Below are 20,115 nucleotides of genomic sequence, written 5' to 3'. Positions count from 1 at the left end.
AGGACTACTGGTCTTATAAGGGTTTTGTACAGCGTCAACTTCGTGCGTCGTCGCACTTGACTCGATAGAAGTGTTTTTTGAAAGGAAAGATAGGCACGATTTCAATCTGGATGCGTCTCTGAATCTCTTTGCGAGTGTTATTGTCTGCAGTTACCAGTTTTCCTCCTCCCAAATCCTGGAAATGATACATTGCAGCGCTCTAGCCAGTGCATCTCTCCCGTGTTTAAAGCGCTCACTCGGCAGTCCGTCTTTGCCTGCAGCTTTGTTGTTCTTGCCGATCTCACAAAGAACTTCATGAACATCGGGGGCTGGTACATGGTCATCTGCTGCTGGTGTTCCTTGGTAAGGTCCGGCTCCACTTCTGTTTTTCGTAACGCCTTTCAGGTATCCATCAAAGTACTTCTTCCACATGTCGACAATCTCGTTGGCATCCGTGAGAAGGTTCCCGTTCCGCGTCGTTGCATATGTCAGCTCTGCGAGACTCGTCTACCTTTCTTATAGAACTTCCGCGTATTACTGGCACGGTACAGTTGCTCCAGCTCCTCATGTTCGCGATCCTCTTGCTAGCGTTTCTTTCGTCTGAGAATGGCGGTCACGTCTTTCCGATAGCGAGCGTAATTTCGGAACTGTTCGTAACTTTGGATGGTTTAAAGCAAAGGTCACGAATCTTCCTTTAAAGGTCGCAGAGCCAGTCGTCGTAGGTTCGAATATCGGCTCGGGAGAGACTGTTAGTGTCAGTAGGATCGTAGCGCTATCCCCGCATTCGTCCTATACACTGAGCAGACAGCTGCGAAGGGGGCTTATTACGGGAGTCACTTCACGGTGAGATAACAACCGTAATAGGCACGGTGATAGTGATTCCCATTTGATTTGCACGCGTCTTTTTTCACCGTGAGATTCTTTCACTTCGTTCTCACCGTGAGTTGACATCCGTAATAAGCCCCCAGTTCCGAATTGGAATGTAGCACCAAGGCTTTACTTTGCTATTGGCATGGCATGTTTAGAATCGATTTGGACAAATTTCGGCATCAAATTAAACAGTATCGAATGCTCAGCGGAATTGGTTCAATGGTTTTTACTTTCTTGCAGTGTTGTTACATGGGCAGGAAATGGGGTATAGGAATTCTTTTTGAGTTAATTTTCCGTTAAACACATGTTACACGAAACGGTTCGCATTTCCTTAGAGGGAAAATATGTATCTTTTCTTACTACCATACCTGAACTACCATCATCATTATCAATGCTACAATTTGTGTAGCACAAACATTTTCAATAAGATTCTATTTGTTCCGTGTTTCATTTAATGCTGTTACTTTCTACCTCGACCTAAGAGTTAGCAGATTTTGCCTTCATTCAATCTAATGATTTTACTTTCGCACCAAACAACCATACATTTATTGGAAACGCTTACACACATAGTCTGGTTTTTGCATCAGAAAAAAAATACAAGATGTGCTTCAAGCTTGAGCAGCATTGCGAATTTCAACGTGTTCACTCATATTCTACGAACTTTTTGATCAAAAAATAATGTTTTATTCAGTGAAGTTAGTAAAAAAAAGGCCTAGAGTGGCTGGATTCTGATCGCAACCAAACAATCGAATACAATTTCTAACCAACAAATTCTTACAAAAGCTCGATTCAATTTCTCATAAATTAGGACTCAATTTCTTAGAAATAAATAAGCCAAGTCAAGGAACATACTTTCAAGCTCGCGGAAATAACGATGGTTTGCCGGATTTGTAAAACTACTATTTGAAGAAGAAAAAGACAAAATTATAGAATGAATAACGATAAATACGCATCTTCTCTCCTTGCCGTTACTGATTCGTAGAAATTAAAAGACACGAAATTTAGTAAAGAACAGTGGATCAACTTCATTGTTATCCCCTGCCTGTCGCTGCCTTACCGTAAATGTGTTTGTCATTAAATTTTGAGAAAATAATGAAACAACTCGAACATCTTGAATTTATACAGATCTGCCAAAGCAGTTTAAATTTCCTCTCATCCAACACAAATGACCGTTAAATAAAAAGCTTACTTTTGTTTGTTTGTGTTTGTGTGATATTATGGGTGTATAATGTAGGCAAACGCAAAAAGTTATTCGCTATCTTACTCGACGTCCATTTTATCCTCTATATCTTTAGGCTGATTCCCGTCCGGTTGCTGGTTCTGTTGCTGCTGCTGATCTTTGCTGTGATCTGCGCCGTTCTGCGGTTGATCCTTGGCAGCGTTGTTGTCCGCAGGCGGGGTTGGCGGCTTAGGCTTCGGTCTGTTTAACACCGAAGACGTGCAGGTTGCCAGGGTTTGATTTTCGTGACGGATGTCCGATACTTTAACGGGAGGATCCTGTGTTTTGCGAACATTTACTAGCCGGGAACGGGCCTCCTCGTACCATTTCTGCGCCTTCTGGGCGGCTTCGCTGATATTCAGAATTTCCGTCTCGGTCAAATGGTCATATTTCGGGTCCTGCGCGCGATACTGCTCAACTGCCTTATAGGTTAACTGAATCGTCTGGCCAAGTTCGTTAAATGCTTGCTCGTGTCCGTTGTATTCCTCGCAGCGCACTCGAATCGGATCGGTTTGTTGGCGCAACGTGGCCAACTTGTCCTTGTAAACTGCCCTCTCGCAGTTTTCTCCATCTTCGTACAGCCAGTTTTCGATGTCCTCCAGCTGGAGGGTGATTTTCGACGCATCATCCGGATCGACGTATGCGCTAAGCTCGCCATCTTCTTGAATCTTGCTGCGTATTTCGTAAACGAACTCCTCCAGTGCGTTGCGTGCATCAATGCGTTCCTTTTCCTGCCGATCATTAGCGATCATCTTCATCTGTGGATAACAATGGGGGTTACTTGGCAGGAATGCTTACTGACGTAAAAGAGCCTACGACTTACCTCTAATTCGTGATAATTAGACAATTCATTACTGATGAAACCATGCGTTTTGCAATCGATTGTAAGATCAACGGACTTCGTGACCACTTTCTTCTTTTTGTCCTGTAAAGAAATTGCGTTTCGTTAGACAACTGTGATTCACCGGGGATAACTAAGCTGTAGTGTCGTTTGGGACAGACTATACAGTAGCATTATAGAAAGACAAGCATAGATTTCTTCTGAATTTAGAAAAATGTCGTAAAATTGTTTCGTGAATGAAAATACAAGTCCGGCCAGCAAAAAGGTTCGATGTCTTTAATTGAAACATCATCAGAAATGATCAATGAAAACTGGGAAATTTAGGACGTGCAATCCACAATAAATTGTAGATTTGACTTGATAATCGATTGCTGACTTATTGCTTTAGGTCACTTTAACCCCACCGCGTGTTAAAGTTATTACTGTTGTTTTTGTTATTGTGCCTAATTTGGACACAAACGGCAATATAATTAAAGTGGCTGTATCCTACAGGTAAATTTGATATAGTATTATGAGACTAAGGTTGCAAACAACATTTAGGTTAAACTTCACGAATTTTATGAATATATCTCTATGGAAGATCTAACAAAGAACTTCTGCTTCTAGGCATTTTTTTAAATTTGCTGTGTTTTTGTCTAAGTGTGATGGAGGGAGCTTAGGGTTAAACTGAACGCTAGAGTTAAACGATGGTATCATCCCTCTATTAAATGTTATAATCGTCCTAACATACGAAAACACTTTTTTTCGGAGAAATTGTTAAATTCATATGGAACGATATTTTTTTTTGACGCTGGCTTTCAACTCTCTGGATTTGATACAGACGGTTCGAAAGAAAGAAGCCACTGCAGCAAGCCAATATTAGAGAAATGAACCGGTATAAACAAGAAAAAACAGTACGAAAAGTGTGTTGGAGCAGAAAAAAACATAGTGTAAACTAGGGTGTTACATTGCAAGCTTTTGATTTCGCCCATTTGTTTGCATTAGTGTTATACTCTGTTTGTGTAATTTGTTAGACGTACCGAGGAGGTAAACCATCTGCTGACTCTTTGCGTCCAACTCCCTCCACCTCCACTGTTCTCGCTGTCTGTTTTAGTATCTTTTCTAGCTTGCTCATCATCGCTACCCTAGAAGAAGGTGTGGAGAAGGAATAGAGAACAGAGAATCAGAAGGAGGCTCTACTTCCAAACGTGGACGACTATTTTAGAAAAACGTCTGACACGAAAAATGGACCAAACAACTGATCAGATTCGATCTATGGAAAACAAGTACCACAAAACAGAAGAAACAAACATTTCTTAGGGAAGGAGAAAAATCCAAAAGGGTTTCATGGTTAGGCGCTAGGATTCGAACAGATGGCAGCGAGCCTGTTTTCATTACAACTTTCAGTGCATTTGGTTAGAACAAGACAATTCAAAATAGTTGTGAAATAAAACAACACACAAAAAACTAGCAGTCCGGTTTGACAGTTACCTCTTGAATGTCCATAGGTTCACCAGTTTTGGGAGCTTCTTCTCCCTGGGGCGAAGCAGGCTGCTGCTCACCATTGGCTGTAGCTGGTGGCGTGACGGGTTCTTCGCTTTCACGTTTTTCAACCATGGTAGCACTCGAAACCAACACAATGCCGTTCTGGTTAATGCGAACTTTGATCTTAACTTCCTGCGGATCACCGTTAGCATTCGGTTTGATATCCTTGATGTGGAACGAACCAATGAAAGGATCTGGGTATGGAACACTGTTCGGCTCATAGTGCACATTGATGGTTAATGGTTCCCGTCTGTGTACTGTCAATAGTCGCGAGAAAGGAGCAGTGTGATACTGCTCGAAAACCTTCATTTCATTGCGCTGGGTTCCATCTTCCCAGGAGATCAGTACCGGATAAGCCTGCACGTCACTGCAGCTAAATTCTCGGACACGAACCGCTGGAGAAAGGATAGCACATTGTAGCGCAGCCCCGCGAGATACCGCTTCATCCTGATTCAGCGTAGTGCTAGCCGGTTTGCAGAAGATCTGTTCAATCAAATGCTTGATTGCCGGGATACGTGTGCTGCCACCGACAATTTCGACGGAATGTATATCCTCCAGCGGTAGGTTGGAGTCCTTCAGAAGCTTTCTCATGGTAGTTTCGATGCGCTGCAGAACTCCAGCGCATAGTTCTTCCATAATCGGTCGCTGCATCGTCGAGTGGACGTCTATTTCGTTCATGAAACACTCGATGTTTAGCGGCAACTTTGTGCTGTTGGCCGACATTTGCTTCTTAATCTTTTCAACCTCGGTCAGTAGACGGAGGAAGGCTCTATAAAGAAAAAAAATACAGATTCAATACATTTATACAATACGAGGCAGAGTCAAAAAACTTACCGTTTATTCGTTCGCGGATCTATTTTGTACTTGCTCTGGAACTCGTCGCTGAAGTGATTTGCTAATGCGTAGTCGAAGTCCCGTCCACCAACATGATCGGCACAACTGGCCAGCATCTTTAGTTTTCCTTTGTGGAAGGCACATGCCGAAACCTGCAGAGCCGAATGTCCAAAGTCAACGAAAATAACGTTACGGGCCTTTTCCTCCGGTGCCGGTAGATCCTGCTTGTAGAAACCGTAGCTTAAAGCCGTCGCCGTTGTCTCACTCATTAGCCGCAACACATTAAGCCCGCAAATACCGGCCGCGTCGAGCAGAGCCTGCCGCTCGGCGTTGGTGTAGAATGACGGCACCGTAATCACACAATCGTTGATTTGTGTTTTCAGCTCCTTAAAAGCATCCTCCTTCAACTTGGTGAAAAGCATGGCCGTTATCTGTTCCGGACTAAATACGCATTCCTCGTCCTGATATTGAACCTTTATACCGACTCCACCGTCTGGCCGAGGTTCCACCTTGTACGGTATTTTGCGCAACTCATTCTGCACGTGCGGATCGTTGTACTTGCGACCGAGTAACCGTTTGAATCCGCTGATTGTGTTGTTCATGTTCGTCACCTGCTGGTTCTTGGCGGCCACGCCAAGCACACGATTTCGACCGGCGAATGCAACGCATGATCTGTGTAAAAATAGCACACCCAGGTGGGAGGATAGAAACAGAACGAGAGAAAAAAAAGTTTATTAGAACGGGCTGTTTTTAGCCGATGACGAAAAGCGTGAGCGTACTGGTGAACGTGTTTACGGTTACAGAGACGCGTTATGGATTGAAGTATGATTCAAAGCAGGGCAGCCGTTGAGTGAGTAGTTGGGTTTGAACCAGACCCATGTCACGGCGACTGTTTCCTGAAGCCACTGTTTCCTGGCGCTACTGTTAATGATATGGTCTTAAGCTCCGTTCATTGTGCCGCATAGGCTGTTGCACGTTTTTTTTTTGCGTGAAAAGTTCTAATGAATACATATCAATATGAATATTGAATTTATGGTCCAGAACGTGTTGAAACATGTCTGGACATATTCATTTATGTCCTGCACAACATCTAGAGAACTAACGAAACAAAAAAAAAACGTTCTTCGCTTTTTACATTTCTACACACCACTTGCAGCAAAAGCTGATCTCGCATGAACGAAGCTTAATCGGCTGTTTCGAAAGCACTGACAGCCTTTTGACGTAAAATCGAGCCAGAGAGCCAGAGTAAATTGGCTTCAAGCAAAATGTATGGGAATGACGTTCGTGACATGGATGTGGTTTGAACTTGCAGCTGAATTTGTTCGCTGATTACCGAGAGTGCACTAAAACTTAGCATTTGCTTCGTGTTTTTAGGAGAGAAAAAAGTCAGCTTATACAAAACGCACATAGATCACATCGTATAACAATTAAACCAGCGGTTTTCAACCGGGGGGGAATTCCCCCCTAGGGGGGAATTTGACCGTTGCAGGGGGGAATTGCGAGTGGAAAAATTTCACATGTAATGCGCTTTTGTGATTGACGGTGGTGCGACATTTTTTTCAGTGTCCAATGAATTAGCTCGCAAAAAACCCATGCAGCAGTTTTATGCGAATTATTTTGCTCTACACGCTCACTCTGGGCTACTCAGCGGCTGAGTTGAATTTTAATCATTTTTTTCAGTTGTTCGAAGATGTCAAATTATGAGTAGAATTAAATTGATCATGGCGGCAAATTTCCTCAAAATTGGGTAACTGGTGCTTGCGTGTTGTTTTTGTTATTTTTTTGCAATTAAAAGCAAACAGAAAACCAAGCAAACCGTCTGAAAAAAGGAAGAAATAGAAATGTTTGAAGTTAGTTGTTATCGGTAGGTAATTCATAATTTGAAATAATTGACTGCAACTAATGCCAATTTTTCTTTTTCACCAGCACTCGTTGGTTGGATATACGGCGAATAAATTCAAAGATCTCCCGTGTCCCAGCGAACAAAGGTAAATTTCTTGAAATAAGCCTTTTTTAAAATAAAATTCATTAAAAAGGCAAAATATAATAATATCGAGTCAATAATAATTTTTCCGAAATTCCCTCATTGAAGCTTAAAGTACTCATTTTTGAGTCGAAAATGAGTAACATTTACGCATCGCGCATCAGGTATAATATGGGTAATATTTACTCAATTTTTACAACATTCGGTGGTACTCAAAAATGAGTAAAACAACTTCTACTCAATTTTGAGTACATACGGTTTTAGCGAAACTGATTAGGTTTTGACTCAGTTTTGGGTTATCCAGAGTGAGCGTGTATAGGCATTCATACGTCAAATCTCGCCAAACATGTGAACATCGTCAACAAGCACATTTCTCGCCAAACATGTGAAAAGGGCACACCTTCACAAGAGATGCTGAATTGTATGCCCGTGTATTGATGTTCTCCTGTTCCTGCTTAAAATCTGATAAAAATTAAAGTTTAAAAAGTCTTATATTTTTTAATTACTACAACTTTTCTTTCATGGTGCCAATAGGGGGGAAAAGCTTGTGTAAATTATCAAAAGGGGGTGCATACACTGAAGAAGGTTGAAAACCACTGAATTAAACAAACCTTAACCCTCAGAAGCGGCGCATTCGTTAACAATGCCATAAGCAATGAAGACCTTGGTGTAGTCACACGACTATTACTAATTGAATTGATGGTGTTCATTTAGAAAGAACACCAGAGAACAGCCAACTGTTGGCATCCATTCTGCCTCCAGAGCGTGTCTTTTTCTTCTAGGAAAAATTTACAGCCAACTTTCAGTTTACATTATTTATTGTTATCATTCATAGTGCTAGCCCCAATAATTCAATACACAGCAAAACAACAAATGAAGATTTAGGAATGGCTATACAATTAAAATTGGATTCTACAATAGCTAGCTCAAATATTTCGGAGCTATTGAACCTTTTGCAATTACCGAAACGAGTTGCCAAGTAAGAGTTGTGTGCGTTTTAGTTTTACGTAATGTTCTAGTAGAAATAAAGCGTTTTGTTGTGAAGAATATCAGTGTGATTGGTGAAATTTCTAAGTTTAGGTTTTGCCGCTACCCGGCAAGGTGAGAAAGGAGTCGGCAGATCGTTCTAACATCGTAGTAGCATTTCGAGGTCTTTTGTTTGTATTAAACGAACTGTATTGTATTAAACGACTGTAAAAATATCGGAAAAAATCAATTTTCAGATTGCATGTTGCGGGCGTCGAAGAGTGCCTAAAGCTTTATCTGGCTTCGAATTGACAGACTGAATAGAAGAGCTGCTCATCAAGAGATTGCGACCTGCATTTTTTTACTCTATGTTTGATTTCAATAAACACTATTATTTTTTAATCTCCTATTTTTAATTTTTTACTATTAACTTAAACTGGTTTCAAATCCCTGGGTTTGGTGGTTGAGCTTCTATCTCGGGTTCTTATAGCTTTACGGAATCCTAAGATTGAGCCTCAAAGCTCCATAAGAGTTTTGACAGCCCAAGGGCGCGCGCTCCCGGGTGGCGGATGGGAGCTAAGGGGGATGATGAGAGTCAGATACCTGTTTTGTTAGTCTTTCCTACTCTGATCTCGGCAATCTCCTATGTGAGAAAGTAACTTGGCAATATCAATTAGGGGCCATCCACATACCACGTGGACAGCTTGGGGGGGGGGGGGGGTATGTGTAATGTCCACGGTCCATACGAAAGAAAAAGAATTTATATGAGCAGTTGTCCACGGAGGAGGGGGGGGGTTAAAATCGTTTAAAACCTGTCCACGTGGTATGTGGATGGCCCCTTATCTATATCTTGGCAATTTAAAACAAACGAAAACCTTAACCTTGATTGAAATGAGGTCGATTGTACAGTTTTTGAGTAATGGAAAAAAGCAACTCGCGTAAATAAGACGTAAAAGTATATAATAAATTTTGTATACGTTGTAAATAAACCACGCACATATTTTTGTAGCCCCAACGTGTAATGTATTTCATATTTCATTGAATTATACCACACACACTTGTGCGTGGCTCCAACAGCATTCTTACTGTTATTTGGTCTAAACCGGTACCAAGTTTTCCACCTTTCTCGTTAAATTAGGCCGATACGAATTTCATTTTCATTTTATGTCGAAGGCACCCCCCACTTCCCATTCAAAACTGTTGAAAATTTAGGGGAAAGAAAAAAGTTAAAGCCGTTTTGTTAATGTTATTGGTTTTTCGACAGCGTATATTATCAATTTAGCAACAAACAAGTCTAAAGGCAGTAGAAGTGTCGTCAAAAAGCAAGAAAAATACACTAAAGTCGCTTTTTACGCGGGGTATACGTGCCGCGTAAAAAAACCGCGTAAAAAAACACGTAAATTCCGGAATCCGCGTAAAAAAACCGCGTAAATTCCGGAATCCGCGTAAAAAAAAACATCGTTAGTTTTGCATTCCGAGTGAAGGGAAACCGAAATCCGGGCAAAAAAAATACCGCGTAAGTTCCGGAATTCGCGTAAAAAAGCCGGTTAATATACTACAAGGTATACAGCCCTAGAGGTTGTATGAAATGGTGACGTAGGACCAAATGTATACATTATATGCTGCGATAAACTGTTCATAGGCAACATTACCGTTTTTATTTGATGGTCGTTATTGTAAAACTAACGATGCATGAAAACATGAAAATTTTACACTAGAAGTAGTTGCGAAAATTCTCATAACTCGTATCTTTAAGCATTTATAGTTCTAAAAAGAACCGATTCCATAATTTTCAGCTAGAAATGTGTGCTATAGAGCGCTGATGATCGCACCACCACCGGTAGTATTGAATATTTTATTGGCCGCGCACTTGCAAAACAAGGATCTAACTCACAGTTTATCGGCCCAGAACCTTTCTGCGGTATATCAAACTGTGCAGTGAAAATGGAGCTTAAACGCTGGGAGGAACAAAAGGTGATAACCAATTGGTTGGATGTCAAAAAGTGTTCCCAATCTAAAAGATTTATCACACCAAACGAGAATCATTCGAAAAAGCTCCTAGAGCTCAACAAAAGAGCTCTTTGTACATACGTCGGCCTAGTAACGGGGCACTGTCCGAGTAGATCAACGATAATAGATTGACAGGTTAGGAGAAAGAAGGAGTTTGATTGTCTTGGTAACGAAAACATAGTAAACAAACCAGATGCTAAAAGCTTCTACGTCACGACGTCGAAGGTTCCATCACAACACATTGGAAGATATTGATAAAACAGGATTTTAAGCAAGATAAAACAGGATTTTAAGCAATAATAGCAATGATCGGGTAAGATTTCTTAAAAACACACCATAAAAATAAATTACATAAATAAATCAAGAATCAAAATCAATTTTTATTCTGCAAAGTGCCTTGTTTTCTTGCTATTTTCTCGAAACGATTTCGGATGGTCTCAAATATTTTTCCCTGTAATTTATTTTTTCCTGTAATAGTACCTACAACGATTTCTAAAAATACCGTGGTCTCTCATCAACTATTTTGTACTTGTTAATATTTCCCTCTAGAATATTTTTTCCATGTGTTTTAATCCAATGTTGATACGTGTAACAACATATTTTTTCGATCCTTTCTTGAAACACTTCGGGAAATTGCTTTTTGAAATTTGAAATAGACTTTTTTAACATGTTCAACATGACTAAACACAGGTATCTCTGCCGCATTGTAAATCCAGTCACAAGATGCGTTCATGCAATTCGATGAATCGAACCATTCTTGCGATGGTTTCACCTGCTCACTTCTTAAGAGATCTTCCTCATAATTGTCTCTGGATTTCTCAACCAACTATTAATTATTAGCTATTAATTCCGCCTGTGCCTTATGTTTAAATCGCAGACTTCTTACAGACGGAATTTCGAAGCCTTCCGGAATTTCACATGATTTTATTGAGCAAAACGGCGTTTCAAGAACTATGCACTCCGTCAACTTCACATAAATGAACGCACTGCAATTTTCAAAACAAGCTTTGTGACGTAATATCCCCGAGCGCTTTGATCGAATTTCATGTTAGGCGTGTACATATAGGAAGCATGCAACATTTTCCCCAATACGGCGGTAGGTATCTGCCTAACCTTTGCTCTATTAATATTGCGAGTAGATATCATTTAAAGAACATTGGCCGGGTTCAGGATGATATCTGTCGCTTTTGTAAAACGCAGATCAAGGTTTCTTGGCAGTGGCTGTTTACAGCCCAAAGAGATTTGGTCTTTGAATCCTGGGAAGGTGATTGGCTTCATAAACCATATTTCACCTGACTGGGAGCGTGCCGGTGCAGGTACCTGATCACTCAACAATAGTGGTCATTGTATTTTGCAAGGGGACACGGAATTGACTGGGATATATTACAAAAGTTCACATCAATGGACAACGTAATTCTAATTCCCTAACAAAAAAAAAATGGCCGCGCATAAAAATTGCTCTCCGCTGTACCCTCCAGCAGCTGTGCCAGCAAAATATCCTGCAGCGTACGATGGTAACTGTTGCTGCCGTATGCAAAATAAAGGTAACATGCTCCGCAGTGCCTGGAAGTAGACTGTGAAGCTGAATTTCAAACTGAAGCTGAATTTTCTACACGCAGTCTTTTGTATCGAGTTCAGAGTAGATTTTTGCCATTAGGGCGTGGCCACGCAGCTTAGAGAAAGACAAACAAACCAAAACACTTTGTTGAGTCGAAATATGTAGGCAGTGGAATTTATTTCGTACATGTTATTGTTATCTGTGCTCGGGAAGCAAGCCAATAACGAGGGAAATATATGGGAAAGCTTGACCTTGGAACTTTTCACCTTTTTTACCATGAAGCAGTAAAGCAACAATGTTGAACATTATATCAAAAAATTGTTACACATTTTATCTATCCACCGACATATAAATGACTAAGATGCATTAAGTCGTTCGCTCGCTATAATCGTTTGAAATCTGACGCAACATTTGCCAGTTTCATTTTCAATTTCACAAAGTGTAATCTAGTATAGAAAACAAAGACGTAGTCCTACGTCAAAAAACCCGCGTAAAAAACCGCGTGAAAAGCGACCTTAGTGTACTTAATAATAATGATAAAGTGATATTTTTCAACATACATTTGAATGCAAGTACAAGCGTCGTAACTTGTATACAAATTTTTCTTGAAGATATTTCTTTTTTCTTCCCGGTGTTATTTATTAGAAAATCACACAAGAAAAATAAATACTAAACCAGCAGAAATGAATGCAAAAATGTGTTTTCCACCGCACGGAATTTTGCGTACAGTAAGATCTTTTTTTACGCGCATTGCTTTCCTCCATTATTTAAAAACACTACAAGATATCGACCTCATTTAATCACGTTTTTTGTTTTAGGCCACGAGTGATCATATGTTTTCTAAAAAATTCACAACTTTTAGTGTAATTACTCAAACTTTAAAATATTGCATTTTGGTCTTTAAATTGACCACTATCATATTCAAACGAGGTTCAAACATTTTAGTACGATTTTCTTCGTTATATTTGCAACTCAAAAAAGTCTTTTTTTACGCGGGTCCATACAAATTTGGAACGCATCCCCCGCGTAAAAAAGACCTTAGGCGGCAAGCTTCGTGCACACTATCACGTCGTCGAGCGAAATTCCGAACCGAACTTTTAGCCAACCAGAAGCACTCGACCTTCTGAACAACTTTCTTGAAGACCGCAGCTCTCTAAGTAGTTGGATTCCCGAGATAAATTAAATTCAAAATACTTCTAACTACATTCACACTAGCGCCGCGTTACGGTCGAATTCCGACAACATTGCTGAAGACCCAATTCTCTAGATTGTCGGAATCACGAGACAGAGTTACATAAACCTGCCCATTTCACATGATTCTAAACTTTTCGGAGTGCTGCAAAGCACTTCAAACTGGGTGAAATGGTTCAAACTTTCCTCGTGAGGGGAGTGTACGTAGTTACGAGACTTGGGAAACAGAATTACGTTGTTCAACAATGTGAACTACCTTCCTATCTTTTCCACGAGTTAGTATGATAATGTAAAATAAAATCAATCGCACGCAAAGAACAAATTTCAAACTATATATTTAATCTAAACATTTAAGGTAATCGAAACATTGAAGTAATCGAATGAGCCTCCTGGCGAGTTTTGAGGCACACAAGGTTCCTCAACCTGTGGTACACGTCCCGTGGGGGTAGTCAAAAGCCTTCAGGGGGTACGTGAAAGAAAAATCAGCAATGGCGGCCAAAGCATTTTTTTCTTTATAATACTTCGCTTGTTATTCAATTTTGCTCCTAAAACATGACTGTAGCAATCAAACACATTCGAAAAGATAAATTAATGTACAGATTCTAATAAAAATACATCTTATTATACTTCAAAAAACTCGAATGCTCTAAGCAAATCACTTTCCACTACAATTAACGTGTCCGAAAAAGTAATACATAATCAGAAAAACGGCTTTTTTCGAAAACAACTTATGCCAGTGATCATGCCAACAGTGTTTAACAGTCACTACCGACAGAAACCAGGTATCACCAGCCGTATCGTTCGCTCAGCACCTCAACGGTTTACTGCTCATCGCCATAAAAAGCCAATGAATGTCTATTGGCAAACACCCTCCTATATATGTAGAATTGCCATCAATTATATTAACTGGTACCTGACTATAAAGGTATGTGTTGAACACTTGATCGAAACGAGATTATCCAAATAAGTTTTAATAACGATTGATTGTCGCCTTGAAATGTTAGTATTTTTCGATTTTTCTAATGTCAACAAAACACGTTTTGTATGAGTAATGTTTATTGTATAATTTAGCACACTAACATGGACCTATGGGTGAAAACTATTACCTGTTCAGCAATAACAATGCAACGATGATCTCGGCACGGTCACGGCAAACGACACACAAAAGTAATCCCGTGCTCGCGATCTGCGAAGCAGGTTAACTTCCGCAGAATGACTAAGCTTTTGGAGAGAACACGTTCGAAATATCCAAAACAAAGCCGTCTCCAGCGGCATCATGTACCTATTTCATTCAGACGTCTGGGCTCCGAGTAAAAAAGGAACGATTCCACGTACGGGACAAGTAGACGACAGATTTATCGACTCTGGTCTGCCGATCTCGAGGTCCACTGTAATTATTTATCCACCCACCCGAGGAACCAAATCACTCTGAATTAGTGAGATGCGATGAGTAGCACCGGTAAAGGTGGTTTGCAACGAGCTTAAACAGTTGAACAACAATGTTAATTCGTCTGAGACGAGTGACACATTTATGATGACGATTATTCACTGTTATTGGGAAAATACAGTGTTCAGTTACGTCTTGACGTGAACTTTGATTTTAATAATTTTGGTAAGTCATTTCTTGTGCAAATTTTAAAGACGTACGTAAGTGGATTCATTTTTTTGGTGATATCGCGTGAATGACATAATCAAAACACAGTATAGGAGCCTCTGAAAAACCTATCACCCAATATAAACTATATAGATCACAATAAATTTAAGACTAGAGGATAGAAAACCGGTACCATTTGGGAATCACAGCCCGAGGAACAGATGTTCACATTGCAGTGCCCACATTTATGCGAGTATAGGTGACAATATGGAGTCAGTTTGTGTGCTCGATTGCATACACACACTGTGGGACAGATTAAGAAACGGACAAGAAAAACTTTTGCGATGAAGTTTTTTTTTCCTGGCAAATACTCCGTTTTTCTTGGAGTATTTTTTTGCTGCATTAGATTATTGCATAATTGACTTAAAAAAAATTAACAACACCTGCCAAAAGAGCTTGAACTCAACAACTTTTCAACAATCTGAATCCGACTAGAATCTTTGTTTTTGTAAAAATTTAAACAATAGTGATTTTAAGGTAGCATGGTAGGTCCATATAAAACTTCGGATAACTTGATATTTCACTGTTTATGAGAATTATTCATTTTCTGTTGGAAAGTGAAAAAGTTAATGTTCAAACATGCTACCTTCACCTAATCTAATCCTCAACACTCGACTGGAGCAAAATATTCAATGTCCTCCATTTTTTGAATCCGTCCCACTGTGGCACGGTGCGAATCAACCAACCGTCCGATTGCGATTCACTCTTCGTTATGTGGCAGCCAGACCAGACGGCATGAAGTGGTTATCCAGGTGGTAGGGCAGACGAGTCTACAGGGAGTGCAAATATGTGTTTATTGCAGCAGAACGGTACGAAAAATGGGTACTCCCTAGTAGGGCAGCGAACGATCGATAATGCTGCACTGGGATGTTGTTGCTTACTGGTAGATTTTTTTTTTTGTATTTTTGAACTCCCTCTGTACCATAAAATTTGCACAAAACACTGGTTTGAAAAGCTTTGGTTACTGTCACCATGTTTAAGTCACAGCCTTCAACGAATTTCGACCCCGCGATGTCTCTGCTGAAAGATGTGCTTCCACCAGAATGTCCCTAAAAGGCCATCCGTGACAACTTACGTTCGTGTCCAGCTTTTTCTTACCTTCTGTTATGCGAGAGTGATACTCTATTGTAGTGCACGTGGAACAACATATTAGTGAAGACTCACTGGTGATGGAAGTTGGTTTCGATTGGGGCTTACACACACTCACACATATCCAGCCGCAAACTCATCTCCTCAGTTTAAAGGGAAAAAATAACGCAATTATCACCCTATTCTTCATATCGAGCCCAGCATCCCCATCGCACCTTGATATCCCTAATACATGTATGAATTGCAACTACTGGCTTCAAAGACAGTTCTGTCAATGAATCACAATATTTCAATGCCAACCGGTCAGAATTTAAAATTAATTGCTTTGAAATAAAGGTAGTCGTGTAATTACTAAAATCCCATAGTATCCTATTAGTTGACAGGTACGACAGATTTTGACATCAGACTGATTCTAACTTCAAAGAAGGAATGCTTCCTCACATCTCATGAAACGTTTTATGTTAGTGTTTGTACTTCGATAGCTGTGCCGTAATTAAACGGATTCCCGTAGTTTTTGCAATCAAATCGCATATTGTATCAAAAAAAATTTAGTGGTTTTCATGTCGCATGGAACTCTGAAATTTTTCAATATGAATTTCACGAACTACCCTATTTGAAAATACGAGGTATACAGCCAGGTTTGTGCAGTTTAATTCATGTAATAATCTCATGACGATCAATATAAAAACTAGCACGAAATATATATTGTCAGTTGATTTTTAAAGTTTCATGTTTCATGCAAACGTGGCTATAGTTTTATCTCATAAAGAAGACCCATTTCAAAATTTACAAAAGAATTCAGTCTTGACATGAACTGACGATATAGTCACATGTGTCGTCGGTGTTTATACTGCAGAATTAAACCACACTATTTACAAGAAGACGGCACAAAGCAAAGAAAGGCGAACAAGCAATGTTTTAGAGCCGCTCCATGCAGCCGTAGAAAAGGCCCAAAAATATGATATTCGCTGTGTGGTGCTGTTCATCGTTCATTGTGTGCCGATCCAAACCCGAGCATCAACCACAGAGTGCATGTGAAATAGGAAGCAACTGCTACTTTTTGGCTCCGTTCACAGTACTGTGCGTGCTTTACCAACCCGCATGTTTTCCTTCAAGACATCAGTTTCAATAACATTTTCACAGTAGGTCATATAATGGTCTATGAATGGGAGTTACAAAAAACTTCAAAAATATTTTACCTTCGAGACATCAAATCAGTCTAGGCTCATGGAAGCAAACAATAGTTGACCCGTTGAAACGGAGAGATTCTTTCATTTTTTTGAAGTAGAATACTTCTCTCAGGAAGTTCGGCAACATAGGGATGTGAAATGAAAATCTAAAACCGAAAAAAATGAAAAATATGTACAATTTCAAATGCTAATAAATCGGTTAGTATTCGATGGATTTCCTTCGTTCTTGCAGCAATAGATTGGAAAATCTTCTAAGATTCTTTCCAAAATAAGATAATTGTAATTTTATTATTCACACTATTGTACTGATGAAAATAGTCAAGCCTTGTCAAAACGAAAAATTCGACCTCTAATTGGTCGTTATATGCTTGCTTCCCAAGCACGGTTGACAGGATCATATACCTTGCAATTGAAAACATGCTATTTGGTTTATATACGAGCCTGTTTCAGCCGAAGCCGCTCATAATAGTTCTAGACAGCGACAACAGCAGTCGTCCTTCCTTAGCAGCAGCCCTAGCCCTGTGGTTGGTCACCACGTCTCAGAAGCAGCGCGGTTTTTCACAGCGTGTGTCGCTAGACAGCCATTACTCCCCCCAGAGTTGCCAATAAAATTTTCGATTTAACTGGAAAAAGGCTGAAGAAAAAACTGGAAAAAACTGGATCCCAACTAAATTCAGAAAAAAGGAAAAAAAAAGGATTGTGAAAGAGCTTTTCTGTTACGGGGATTGAATCCAGAGTCAGTTTTGGATACAGCAACTAAAGCGAAAACTATTCGCAAAAAATTACTCATTTTAATCAGTACTATTTTGTTATGGGCTTACATTTTGTTAAAATTATGGACTGAAAAATTTCCTCTAACAGCAGCAAAATTTAAAATTACGCAATCAATCTATCTCAAAATTAGGATATACAGCTTATCCATTTACTTTTATATTTAACAAAAGTATTAACGCAACATTTCCTTCCGTTACATCAGTAAAGTTTAAATTTCAATTATTTCTGACTTCGCTATCTTTTGGTATTTAAGTCCTCTAAAAATTTTTTAACTGCTACGCAACAGAAAATAAATAGAAGATTTTTTTATGGTCTGGTAAAATCTATTTGTTTGGTTTTATCTCAACCATGTAATGCCGTCTTTTATTTGACCGTGTTTCGTGCGAGAAGATGGTGTACTGAAAATGCGGTCGAAAACCTGGAAAAACCTGAAAAATCAAGGAATGTCAGGGAATTCATTTTACCATCAAGGAACTGACATATATTCGGGGAAAATTTTTCAAACCAAGAAGTGATTTTTTTAAGCGGCTCTTTAGTGCAAAAGCTGGTTTTTTCAGCGCAAAAGGTTACTTTGGGACATCTACTGTTGGGCAATAGATGAAGAAAAAAAAATCTACTGTTGGGTTTCATATCCGATTGAATACTTTATTCATTGTGATTTCGGATTTGCGTTTTACTTTTTTGTGCCGAATGCTTAAAAATATCTGGGAAATTGATGTTAAATTTCAGGGAATATCAGGTAATTTTATTTTGAAAAATTTTTCGCCACCCTGTGTTAAGAATTGTCAAAATAATTAATCAATCTACAAAATATCCGTTTTAAAATTTTTTCATAAAATCCCGAAAACCAATCGGGGCTTGAGTGAATAAAAAACTGGATTAAACTGGAAAATATCTCAAAAAACTGGAAGATTTTGGAAATGAACTGTTTGACTGGATCACTTGAAAAAAACTGGAGGAATCCAGTTTAAACTGGAACATTGGCAACCCTGATTCCCCCCGTGTTGTGGCAGCATGAAAATTGCCATCAGGAAATGCAATTTTGGAAATCAAAATGCCTTTTTCAAGGCAAATAAACAAGTCATTGAAAGTTAATAATTTTTGTCAACGCAAGCAAGCATTCTGTGTTGCATCCTAGCAATTTAAATCTGTCGCACCCGTCGAATTTACTGAATGTAAAATAGCTTCCACAGTGCATGTTGTCCGTGTATCTTAATTCCCCCAATGTTAGGGCAGCTCAAAGGTTATAATAAGCAACCGATTTTGAACCGCAAAATGCTTATTTCAAGGCAAATAAAAAAATAATTGAAGGTTAATAATTTTCTGGCATCAACACAAGCAGACATTCTGTGCGGGATGCAATCAAATTCTGTTGTAGTTGTCTAATTTTCACTTTATTCAGTAAACCCCCCACTGTAGGGGCAGCGCAAAGGCTGCGATCAGCATAACCGACTTTGAATAATAAACTGCCCTGTTAGACCGCATTCACAAAGGCAGTTAATTCGAATATGCAGAGCTAATATGAAGTCGATTCAATCAATCAGCAGTAACAGAATTTCGTCGTCTCCCAGCTGCCAAGTTGCAACATGATGCAACACGCAACAGCGAGCAAACGAAATCGCTTGATGTTACAAACCGTTATAAGATACGGGTTAAAACCGTTTCGTGTGTGAGAGCACCATCGGTGTTTATTCGCTGGATACAAAAATCAAATGCGAATTGTGGAATAATTCGTCTAAAGAACATAAGGAAATGGTAAACCTGAACTGAAAGGCGTGGCCTATTACGTAGCACCCTTCGCCTATAAAAGAGTTTTTCTGGGAAAACTAGCTACATTCATCAGTCGGATGGTGAGCTGGATGGACCGTCCACAACGTTGACAGCAGTAGCAGCAGATATCCGCACTCAGTAGTAACAGACCATAGCAGCGGGTCGCGCCTGTGGCTGCCTTCAAATTAAACACTTGTCCTGTGGTTGGTCACCACGTCTCAGAAGCAGCGCGGTTCTTCTCAGTGTGTGTCGCCAGACTGCCATTATTCCCCCACTGTTGGGGCAACATGAAGATTGCCATCAGGAAATCCAATTTTGGAAATCAAAATGCCTTTTTCAAGGCAAATAAACAAGTCATTGAAAGTTAATAATTTTTGTCAACGCAAGCAAGCATTCTGTGTTGCATCCTAGCAATTTAAATCTGTCGCACCCGTCGAATTTACTGAATGTGAAATAGCTTCCACAGTGCATGTTGTCCGTGTATCTTAATTCCCCCAATGTTATGGCAGCTCAAAAGTTGTAATCAGCAACCGATTTTGAACCGCGAAATGCTTTTTTGAAGTAGAATACTTCTCTCCGGAAGTTCGACTACATAGGGATGTGAAATGAAAATCTAAAACCGAAAAAAGTGAAAAATATGTACAATTTCAAATGCTGATGAA

At 39.6% G+C, this 20,115-nt stretch overlaps 1 protein-coding gene across 2 annotated transcripts in view; it reads right to left on the bottom strand.

The window, feature by feature from the left end:
• Positions 1–1,054: 1,054 nt before the first annotated feature.
• The window catches only part of LOC129722013 (heat shock 70 kDa protein 4), a 29,504-nt gene continuing 10,443 nt past the window's right edge, over positions 1,055–20,115 (bottom strand). The window contains exons 2-6 of one of the 2 annotated variants that reach the window (XM_055675184.1): positions 5,268–5,939; positions 4,380–5,202; positions 3,929–4,033; positions 2,892–2,993; positions 1,055–2,826 (exon numbers count right to left, since the gene is read on the bottom strand). In XM_055675184.1, coding sequence (XP_055531159.1) covers positions 2,110–2,826; positions 2,892–2,993; positions 3,929–4,033; positions 4,380–5,202; positions 5,268–5,939 — 2,419 coding nt within the window. In that variant the 3' untranslated portion in view covers positions 1,055–2,109. The remainder of the gene's footprint in view (positions 2,827–2,891; positions 2,994–3,928; positions 4,034–4,379; positions 5,203–5,267; positions 5,940–20,115) is intronic. The other variant, XM_055675185.1, reaches the window with a different exon arrangement.

Source organism: Wyeomyia smithii, chromosome 2, assembly GCF_029784165.1.
Source record: "Wyeomyia smithii strain HCP4-BCI-WySm-NY-G18 chromosome 2, ASM2978416v1, whole genome shotgun sequence".
NCBI lineage: Eukaryota > Metazoa > Arthropoda > Insecta > Diptera > Culicidae > Wyeomyia > Wyeomyia smithii.
Note: the sequence above shows the minus strand (reverse complement) of the source record. Positions and strands in the feature narration are given on the sequence as shown.